This window comes from Brassica napus, chromosome C1 (genome assembly GCF_020379485.1).
Source record: "Brassica napus cultivar Da-Ae chromosome C1, Da-Ae, whole genome shotgun sequence".
In the NCBI taxonomy this organism is placed as follows: Eukaryota; Viridiplantae; Streptophyta; class Magnoliopsida; order Brassicales; family Brassicaceae; genus Brassica; species Brassica napus.
Window position 1 is genome coordinate 1,050,672 of NC_063444.1, and position 11,004 is coordinate 1,061,675.

The window sequence follows — 11,004 nt, forward strand, 5'->3', positions numbered from 1 at the left end:
TTCCATCACGTAAGCATAAAGGAATATGAATTTAGTTATGATTTTATATACTTTGGAAGAAATGCATGAGGTAGATTCGTAGTTCTACACGTTTGTTTCAAGATCTACCATGTGAATTGCGTTTTTTCAAGTAGGGTAAATATCCAGAGGAGAGATCTTGATTGTTTTTTCCTGACGTGAACTATTTTTCATATGGCTGTGAATATTGATTATCTTTTAGAATAAATTATATAATGGTCAAAATAATTGTAGAACAGCTTCTCTTAGCTTCTTGACAGACTCTGAAGATGTTTACAAGCTTTGGGCTTTCGTAGGCAAGTTCCTAAACCCTGGTTTTAGCAGAGAAGGTTCGCTTCCTACTGTAGAAGAAGAAGAAGAAGATGCAGAGGACTCAGAGACGTGAGTTCTTAGTAGAAATGCACAAAGCCACAACTTTTTAGAAGAACTGTGAATGAATAGATTTGGTATAGCTTATTATTAAAAATCAACAGTTTATCATTCATTATTAGATGCACCAACCTTGACTAATTTTGAGTTAGAATTTTAAGCGATGTATAAAAGTATATAATCTTTTGCCATGAGGGCTACCAGAATGAACTTGAAACGTCACCATGTAGTTAATTTATCACCTACTACTATATGCCAGAGAAAGAGACTCATACAAACATCACATATATATATGAGAATTTTGCCGATATAGAACAAAAGAAGCATATCTTTGTCCCCTTACAATAAAAAACTCAATCTTTGTCCCTTTAGAACAAAAAAAAATGAAAAACCTGTTTTGTCCTTTTTAATAAAATAGGTTAAAAGTAATAAGTTAAAAATTCCTGGATTCAGTAAAAAAGACGCATCACTTTCTTTGTCTCCGACTCCCCTTTTCTAAAACTCAGAGGCGATTCCACCGTCGACTCTCTCTCTCTATTGTGTCCGTTTAAGTTCGTCGGAGACGACGAACGCGTCGTCACATCTCTCCGTCCTCCTCCTTCTGTCGTCTGTACTCTTTTGAACCATCGATTACAAGGAATTGAAGGTTAGGGTTTGGAAATCCCCTTTCTGTTTTTTTTTTCGTTTTCGTTTACGTGTATGTAGTATAAAGAGGTTGAATTGTTTAAAAATACAAATCGATTCGCGTTTATGGTTTTGATTTTCGTTTGTGGGTTGAGTTGATTGTGAGGTCATTGTAGTTCTTGTTCTATACGATTCTGAACTCTTTTTTTGTTTGGTATTGACTTTGCTTTGTGTTTTGAATTCGTAATGGACTTAAAAGGCTAATGAGTTGATGTTTTCTGTTTCATGTTTTATAGGAATGGATTACCAGTTTCCAAAACGCATTATTGAAGAAGGAGCTGAGACCAAGATTGATAAGATTAACAACACCTGTAGACGCACGATTCTGGGGACGCTGAAGGTGGTTCTCAGGGATGAGTATCAAGAAGTTTTGAAAGACCCTGTCTTTGGTCCGATTCTGGCAATAGTAGAGAACAAGCTTATTTACTCAGGGAAGGTTATTCACAGCTTCATATGCAAGCAGCTCAAGGTTTCCAAGCTTCACGAATTGTGGTTTCTATTTGCAAAGAGGCCTCTCAGGTTTTCTATGCAAGAGTTTTATGCTGTGACTGGATTGAAGTTCAAAGAAGAACCCGACGTAGACTTCAATAACTGGAAGAGTGATAAAGGGTTCTGGAGCACTGTGCTGAAGGAAAATAAGAAGATCAACTTGTTGGTTATAAGGGATGAGCTCCTTAAAGTCTGTAAGGAGTGGACGTATGTGGACAGGGTGCGACTAGTGTATCTGTGTATTATACATGGATTCCTCATTGCTAAGGATTTGAGAGTGTTTATCCCTCACGAGTTCATCCGTTTGGTGATGGATTTTGAGAAAATGAGGATGTATCCTTGGGGTCTTCGCGCGTATGATGAGCTGCTTGCATCAATATTCAAGGCAAGGGAAGATGTGCATCTGAAGAACAGCTATGTGTTGGATGGATTCTCATATGCGTTTCAGATATGGATTATGGAGGCAATCCCAGACATCGGTTCTATGGTGGGTAAAAAGATCAAAAACAATGTGACGAAAGTGAGATGTAGGAATTGGAAAGGAAGTGGAAAAGTATCATATCAAGATATCACCAGCCTAGAGTCCAACTTTGATAAGGTAGTTATATTTCTTATATTAATGTTGAGTTCTATAATCGAACAACTGAAGCTTACTGTTTCGTTTTTTATTCCCAGGGAGAGTTGTTCCCGTTTATATCATCTACTGGGAGCTTGGATGCAACTGATAATGCTGAGTTCTTTAGGGAAGATGAGAAGAATGACGAAAGAGTCAATCGCATTGTTGCTCTGATCAGTGCCAAACAAGACTGGAAGCAATTCACTTGGGAAGTTGAGACTCTGCCTCCAAATATAGAGTTATCTGACGCAGAAGAGGATGTTGAAGTTGAAAATGTCACAGAAACACCTGTGGAGGAACCGACTGTTGTTGAAGAGGAACCGGGTGTTGTTACAAAAAGGGGCAAGCGTAAGCTTATTGATCCTGGTGTCGAGTCTCGAAAGAAACAACTTCTTTGTAAAAGGGCGGCTGAACATAACAGTGTTGTCTCCGGTGATATGAAGACCTTCATTGAAGGTTTGTTCAACTCTTCTTTCAATTCTTTTAAGGAGCTGCTGCAGAAGGATATACAAGAGCGTTTTGACAAGGTCGACAATGAGATGGCTCAACTGAAGGCAACAGTGTCGCAGATTACGGGTCCTTCAGTTTTTGTGGGACGAGACCTAGCCTCTGAGATTCCCTGTCCTTCTGCAACACTTGGGAAAGAGCAAGAGAAATCATCACAGAGTCCGGGTCCTTCAGGAGCAAAGGGAAAAGGCAAAGGCAAGGCATCTGTGAGTGTTGATCCTCCTCCGCTTCGTCGTAGCCCTCGGCCAGTAAGAAAGGTAACCAAAACATGAAGCTTTGAATTAGGTAGGACGAATCATCTTCGGTTGTAAGTGTTTCTGTGGTTTGACTATTTTGTAATATCCTTGTATTGTGCTATGTTGCATATCGGCTTGTAATGTATCTTGTTGTTTGCTATGAAGTGAACTGATAACTATGACATGTTGGCTTGGCTATTTTGTAATGTAATTTTGTCACTATGTTGACTCTATTTGCTATTAATGTTGTTATGCTTGGCTTTATTTACAGGAATTTAAAACTGATGACGATGACATGTTTGATTTTTTGAAGAATTTGTCACAATCATCGAACTATGTAGATAAGGGGACGCAAGAATCTTTACAAGACGCCGTGGGAAACCTTTCTCAAGCATCACATGTTAAAGGCTTTGATCCCTCACAAAAAATCAAGGACGACGAACCAGCAGAATGGATTACTCCACTGTCTTCATTTAAGCCTCCGAATTGGAAACCACCAACTCTGAAAGATGAGGAATTACTTGAGGACCGGGTGCATGACATTGATCACTCACTAGTGTTTGTCCCTGAGGATGCATGGGCCAAAATAATTGAGTGGTCCTCAACTTCCAAGTAAGTTTATATTGTTTCTCAACACGTTAGATACTGTATCATTTTGAACTGACTTTTGCATTGCAGGGAACTGAAAATTGGACCTTCTATGTTAACAAGTGTGTTAGCAGCACGCGTCATGGGACCTACAGAATGGCTTTTGAATCACGTGAGTCTAAATTTGTTCCTTAATATTTTCATTACACGACTTACAATCTATTATAAAATTTTCAGGAAATTGATGCTATGATGTACTTATTCACTGAGAGGACTACTTTGCGACGATGGGAACCAACAAAAGTAGCATTCATGAGCTGCATGTTCAGTAATCAAATGAAGACCTCTTTCGAAGAGTTTCGGAAGGACAAGAAGAAATTCAAAGTATCAGAATTGCTTCACCGGTACGGCATTGGTGAACTTCCACCACACGGACGAACAGGACTGATGTGGGATCTTGACGTCACACGCATGTATGTGCCTCTTAATGTCGGTAAACACTGGATCTCTATGTGTGTCAACTTTGTTTCTCGGTCGATAGAGGTCTTTGACTGTGAGGGATTGAAATACAACAAGGAAGTAGAGCCATTTGCCATTCTCATCCCTAGAATTGTCAAATGTGTTCACTCTTCAAAGAGTCGGCAGCAACTCACGGTCAAGCAGTATACTGTCAGTTACGCCCCAATGCCCTACTTACTAAACAAGAGTAGCAGTGATTGTGGAGTATATGCCTTGAAGCACATTGAATGTCATCTTCTAGGCTTGGACTTCTCTCTGGTGAATGACAGCAACATTCGAGAAGCGCGCCAAAAGATTGTTTACGACCTATGGGAAGCTGCCAATGATCCTGAACTTATTTTGAGAATGGCACAATACATTCCACCGAAGTTGATCACAAATCCTCTAGTGGAACTTGATTGAAGTAGCTTTCGTTTATTACTTGTTAAGGAATAGATTGGTATTGGCTCTCTTATTTGACTCTTGACTTTGATTCTTGTAGTTACTCTTTAGTTTTTACTTTATTTGAAATATTTAGTTGCTTGATTTAACTGTTGTGACAAACCATTTGAACCCCTATCTATGCCCTAAAAATTCATATCAATTTCTAATCTCGAGATCGGACTATTGCTTGATTTTACTGTTGTGACAAACCATTTGAACCCTTATCTATGCCCTAAAAATTCATATCAATTTCTAACCTCGAGCATAACCCAATGAATCCACACAAACCTTATAAATCACAAAAAAATCTAATAATCAAGACAAATTTTATTTGAAACCTTATCGATGCCCTAAATGCCACTAAAGAATCACAAACCATTTGAACCCCTATCTATGCCCTAAATGCTACTAAAGTATGACAAACGAAGGTAACCCAATGAATCCACACAAACCTTATAAATCACAAATAATTCTTAATAATCACGAGAAATCTTATTACTCAAAACACGTTTTACGTTTACCCTAAAATCAAACCAGAGTGTAAGAACTTTTGACCTAAAAAAATCTTATATAAGACCATCAAATGGCCTGAAACCCTACATACTCCATCGTTTGTTTCTCCTACATCTCAAAAAAAAACTTCTCGTTCCTTCTGAACAAAGAATGTCGAACATGAATCACAGTGAAGGAATCCCTTCCAGATGCTGGTGTGGGAAGGGGATTGTCACATATGTTTCAAAAACCAAAGAGAACCCATACAGACGGTTCTTCAGATGCGAGATTGGTATACAGGTAAATCTTTAATTACTTATTCATCATTATTCAATATGATCGAAGAATAAACAGATGTGAGATTGACTTGTTTTTGTGTTTTCGAACAGAGAAAGAACGAAAACCATATTTTTAAGTGGGTAGACGAGGCTCTGTTAGATGAGATTCAGAGGATGGATGAGCATCAGACGAGAATTAGCGAGGAAATTGAAGATCTGAGAAGTTCCATGAAGAAGACAGTTGAGGAGGAAGTTATGAAACATAAGAATTCGATCGATGTAGGTTGTTTAGGATCCATTCTCACTATTTTATGTCTCTGGTCCAAACGTGATTGATAATGTAATGGTTCTCTGTTTCATTTTAAAATAAAACTTCTATTGAATTCTAATGGCAAAACCTATTGGATCATTTGACATGAACAAACTGAAACACAACTTCCAATCATCATCTGAAGAAGAAAACGCATAGTCTATTAAACATAAAATTCAACATGAAAATACTGAAACATAACTTGCATAAAACGAGATAAAAGGAAAAACACAGTCTCTGAAACATAACTTGCATTGAACGAATTGAGAATCCTATATTGCTCTATCACATGTTCTCCTATTGTGACCTTCAATCCCACATCGACTGCATTTCCGAACTGTAGAGCGTTGAGTTCCTTGTGACGAACGGATCTTGTCTTCGGCTGTCTCGTATCTGCGTTTCTTTCTCCTACCCGCAGCTCGTCTACTCTCTGGAGGAAGCATTTTCGACTTCTCCACATGAGATGGAACTTTCCATGTATCTTCAGGGACGCTAATAGGATTTATGCTTTCTTCATAAGCCGAGCGCCATGAGGCAGTAGTGTACATGTCGTCTGTGAGTGTGTGTGGTCTTATTCCAACACTGAAGCCTGCTTTTATGGCGTGCCTGCATGGGATTTTCATCAGATCGAATTTCCCACAAGAACACGTGCGTCTGACCAAGTCTACCGAGCAGTCGAAAGTGTCACCTTGAACTAAAAACCGATGATCGCTAACTGGAAACACCTTAAATGTTTTACCCTTCTCAATCCTTCTGTCAATCTTCTTCTCCACGGCAATGGTCAGTGGCTTCGAATGCTTAGAACTTAAAGTTCTACGCTTGAAAAACCATCGAGTCATCATTTCCCTAATGCTGTCCAACAAAGGTATCACTGGAAACTCTCTAGGCGTACGCAAAGCTGCATTTATCGACTCCGCAGGGTTAGTAGTCCTCATATCATATCTGTAACCCGGAAACTGACAACGAGCCCACTTCCTCACATCGGCATCTATGAGATACTGACCAATTTCAGGACTAATAGCAAAAATAGCAGTGAAGACCTTACGAAAATCAGCGGCTCGATAAGCTTTAGAAGCCTTTGCAACCAAACCAGCCACACCTTTTCCGCTGAAATATGTTACAACATTATTCAGCAAGTGGTGAATGCAAATTCCATGATGAGCTTGCGGATACACTCTCGCAATAGCTTTAGCAATTGAGGAATTCCTATCAGACACAAAAGCTAAAGAATGGTCGTCAGCAATGACCATATTAAGTTGTCTCATAAACCAGTTCCACGCGAGGTCATTCTCTGAGTCAACAATTCCAAAGGCAATAGGATATAAACTCGAGTTTCCATCTAATGCAGTAGCAACTAGTAAGACTCCTTTGAATTTGCTCTTCAAAAACGTCCCATCCACCACAATAACTTTTCGAATTGCAGCATAGAAACCGCGAACACTCTGACCAAACGAGATGAAGAGGAATTTGAATCTCCCTTTTGTATCCCTTTCATAAAACGTGTGTGAGCCTGGATTAGCTTCCTTCATCATATGCAAGTATTTAGGAATTTTTTCGTAACCTTTCTCTGGAATACCTTTCACTGCGTTGATTGCATATTCACGGGCATCCCATGCCAAAGAATAGGATATCTCAACTCCATGTACCATACGCATATACTGGATTATGTCATCCGATCTCGGTCCTTCTTTAGCAGTTTCATACTTATGCATAATCAAAGTGCCCACTGTTTTTGCAGAAACTGTCCTAACAGAACCCTTCCTATTGGATGCAGCACATGAATGATCAGGTACATACTTTTTGATGATAAAATACGATGAGCCTGTTAAGCCCTCTGCACGAACACGCCAGGTGCAATCATCATCTGAGCAACGAATATACCACACTTTTTTATCCGATCTGACAACCACGTAGTCGAAATTATTTTTCATTGCACATATTTCGAATGTTGCCTTCAAAAGTGTTTTGGAAGTAAAAGATTGACCCTTCTTCACAACATCCACCAAAGAAAAGCGAACACCATCTTCATTGATCTTCTCTTTGTCACACTCTTTGTCATCTTCAGTGTCAGGTACCTCAACATCTTCTTCTGAATCCATATCACTTGAATCGTCGGACTCCATTGGCGCTTCCTCTCTATTATGCGACTCCGTACCTCCTTCCGCTATGTTAGAGGGTTGAGTACTCACACACAACTGCGTCGAAGCTTTGTTCTTTACATATGTCAGAAAATTTTGAACTTGTCTTTCACTGGTGATGATAACAGGGGGTGAGTAGATGCTATTGATCAAATCAGAAGGTAAATAACTCAGCTCGATATTGACCATGTTAATATCAATTCCAAAGTCTTCACACACCATAACCTTTAGGTTTTCAAAGCTTGAACTTGTGTCCAAAGTAAGTAACCTGCCTCCTTTTGCTTCATCGACAAGAAATCCCCATCCATTGTTCAGAGACGATTTCCACAACCCACATGAAGCATATACGTTAATCTTCATATTTTAGAATGACAAAAGTTTGAAAGAACTAAAAAATGAAGAAAACTTCCACGTTGAATTTTAGAAATCGTGGTATGTTGAAGAAGATGACAAGATTTTAGGAAAAAAAATTAAAAAAGGAAATTAAAAACATTTAAAAGATTTTCTGTATATTTCCTAACCGTTTTTGGCTAGATTTTCGGATTTTGTAATTTTATTAGGTAGAATTTGCATTCTGTCTACTTAGAAATTAGAAGGCCCGGTAGAATATTGTATACCACCGGTGTAGACAAAAATACAATCCGAATAATGCATTTCCTACCTTAGTAGGTTAATTTGTTTTTGTAGTGCATCAAATCTACCAGTTACGTAGAGCATAAAGGAAACGAGGAATTTATATTCTTCCCTAGTAGTTATTTATGTTTTCGGTGTATTGCGCATGCTACGACAGGTAGATCACTATGTCTTTGTTAGATTATATATTCTAAACCTCCGTAGATGGTAGATCTGCATTTCTAACCCATTTACCCCATTTTTGAAATTATTATTCAAACATTTTTTGAATACAAATTTATTTTTCTTCTATGCAGTTGCTTATCTACATCAAATATACAATTTTCCAGAATTTTTTGCTTTCTAAAAAAATTGATATGAATTTTTATATACAAAAAGGGTAGTGAATGTCCAAAAGTGACAAAAAATGATTTTGTTCTAAGGGGACAATACTTTACTTTACTTGTTCTATATTCCCAATTTTCCCTATATATATATATATGCCCACAAAATTTGGTGCCTAAAGTATGGGTCTTACGAGCGTTAGGCCATGACCGGCCTTGAGCACCAGGAAGTTGAATTTGTGCTGTAAACCAGAGACGGTATTAGTATGATCATGATGATAGAGTTAGTGCCCAAATGAGCTAAAGCTGCAGCATGAAACGAGTATACATAAATGCACCAAATGGTTACAAATATTTGCTTTGTTATGTATGATTTTAAAATGAAATAAATCAAAGATAACTGAAGGTCCAATTATGAGGGATCAGTTAAAAGGCCTAAATTTTAGGCCCATTTTGCTCAATATACATAGGGAGATTCTAAATTGCAGAAGTGAGCTTTATTTTTAATAATTGGCGAACTTGTACCTCGACGGCGGTGGAATGACTGATTTGCCCTCATGGCAGAAAAGCTTATCTAGTAGCCAAAAAACCTGCAACCGGTTATAGTTTTAGTTGAATTATTTAGTTTACATTTTGCGATGGTCATACGTGTTTGGGTTGTATATAACACCACATGTTAAATAGGTTTCGTTTCCAATATAATCAACAGGTGTAGTTATAATAATGACATCCTATTTATAAAGGAGAAGGCCACTCTCCACGTTTTCCATTGCATAAAACTCAGAAAGTGAAGAATATGAAACTCAGAGTAATGCAGCCTCGTAAGATTTCTTTATACAATCAAAGTTGTAAAAGTCACCCATATCCCGGTACTTCCAAATCTCTTCGCATCAATCCATGGAGATCCAAATGGTTAAATGTGAAAGGGAGTGATTATGATTAAATGAGAGTCAGACTTTCTCATTAACATTACAACATTCGGAGGTACTTTAGTTTTGTATACCACATATTCGTCATTAATTAATATTGGAGGGTTACTATTTTTCAATACTGATTTGAATGATGGATGATAAACAGAATTCAGATTGGATAAGTAGATCCGTAAACGACAGCGTTGAGAGATAGGTTAATAATGTTTGCTAGATATTTTTTGTGAAACAAGTGACTGTCGTTGTTTTGTGTACTATTCATTCGATTGTGAAATGTTAAAATTCTTTGGGTACTCATCAAATCGGTGTCTAAAATCCAAAATAAAATATAGTTTAATTAAAGGAGGGGGAGGAGCCACGTTTCCATAATAAGTAGCATACGTTTAAGTTGGGTTCCCCCTCGCAAACTGCACTATAAATAAGGATTAAAGGTGCGATAGATAAGACACAACATCTTTTCCAGAAATCTGAAGTTCGCGTTGAAATATAGGAATCAATTGTGAGGGCTGTAAAAGAGAGCTACCAAATATAAGTGAGTTCTACACTTTACTCATTGACTGCAAAAGTTTTAAATGAGCATGGCGTGGGAGTATCATAAATATTTAAGATAACATAGGACAATTAATTAAGTTTCATAATTTCTCAATTAATTATCATCGTCGTTACCTTGTCCACAGATGGGTCAGCTTGTACGAATTAGTATTGGGGAGTGGAGTAAAAGTGCAGCCGGGTGTTGGCAATTCGAGGGAGATCCTTCTGCAGTGGACAAGTATATCGTTGCACGCAGCAACGAAAATATCAACTCCTTTACGTCTCCCATATGGTCACATGTAGTTCAATGGTATGGTCACATGTTTCGTTTTCATCTGTTTTGGTATGCATTAATCGAACCAGGGTAGAAGGGATGTTAAGTTTGAGTGTTTAATGTAAAATATATGTAAAACACTCTTTAAGATGTAAATGTAAAATATTATTTAAATTAAAAATCAAGTTCCTCCTTGCTAACCAGACCAAGTGGATTTCAGACCAACAATTTCCTTTCCACATATATAACTGTTTATTAACTGACATAACTGTATTTCTGTATTATATCCGTGTTTGTGTATTATATCCGAATATCAGCGCCGTTAAAATGCGACCCCAACAACAGAGTAATTATTCGTGTTGGCCGTTGACCCTAAAACAGTAGTATATATCTGTTAACAAGTGTTTCAGTAACGGAAAGTATAGCATAGGAAGTAAAACAAACATATGACATACATGGCTCAAGATTACGGAAGCAAACAGAAGTAGTTAGGAAAATGACAGAGACCACCAACTCGAACAGCAAATTAAACCATAATGAAGATAGTAAGTATAGTTTAAATCAGAAGCATAGACATTTTAAAAACACACCAAAGGAAAGACGGTATTATGGCTTCAACCGTAAACAGAGTTTAACAACAACAACAG

At 37.8% G+C, this 11,004-nt stretch overlaps 4 protein-coding genes across 5 annotated transcripts; 3 read left to right on the forward strand and 1 right to left on the reverse strand.

Moving 5' to 3' along the window:
• Window positions 1-736: 736 nt before the first annotated feature.
• LOC106356000 lies at window positions 737-3,152 on the forward strand. Of its 2 annotated transcripts, XM_022689234.2 has the most exons (3): window positions 737-1,033; window positions 1,308-2,158; window positions 2,236-3,152. In XM_022689234.2, the coding sequence occupies exons 2-3, from the start codon at window positions 1,310-1,312 to the stop codon at window positions 2,953-2,955; spliced, it is 1,569 nt and encodes a 522-aa protein (XP_022544955.1). In that variant the 5' UTR covers window positions 737-1,033; window positions 1,308-1,309; the 3' UTR covers window positions 2,956-3,152. The 2 variants fall into 2 exon arrangements, with proteins under 2 accessions (XP_022544955.1, XP_048600983.1); XM_048745026.1 differs by having other exon boundaries at window positions 737-2,158.
• A 62-nt stretch (window positions 3,153-3,214) lies between these two features.
• LOC111199410 lies at window positions 3,215-4,647 on the forward strand. Its single transcript, XM_022689466.2, has 3 exons — window positions 3,215-3,531; window positions 3,598-3,679; window positions 3,745-4,647. Exons 1-3 carry the CDS (start codon window positions 3,215-3,217, stop codon window positions 4,426-4,428), a joined length of 1,083 nt encoding a protein of 360 aa, XP_022545187.2. The 3' UTR covers window positions 4,429-4,647.
• Window positions 4,648-5,121: 474 nt separating this feature from the next.
• Window positions 5,122-5,555, forward strand: LOC106359213 (uncharacterized protein At4g04775-like). The gene is made up of 2 exons (XM_013798943.1): window positions 5,122-5,241; window positions 5,331-5,555. The coding sequence occupies exons 1-2, from the start codon at window positions 5,122-5,124 to the stop codon at window positions 5,553-5,555; spliced, it is 345 nt and encodes a 114-aa protein (XP_013654397.1).
• A 246-nt stretch (window positions 5,556-5,801) lies between these two features.
• Window positions 5,802-8,027, reverse strand: LOC125580851. The gene has a single exon (XM_048746101.1). It carries the CDS (start codon window positions 8,025-8,027, stop codon window positions 5,802-5,804), a length of 2,226 nt encoding a protein of 741 aa, XP_048602058.1.
• Window positions 8,028-11,004: the final 2,977 nt, after the last annotated feature.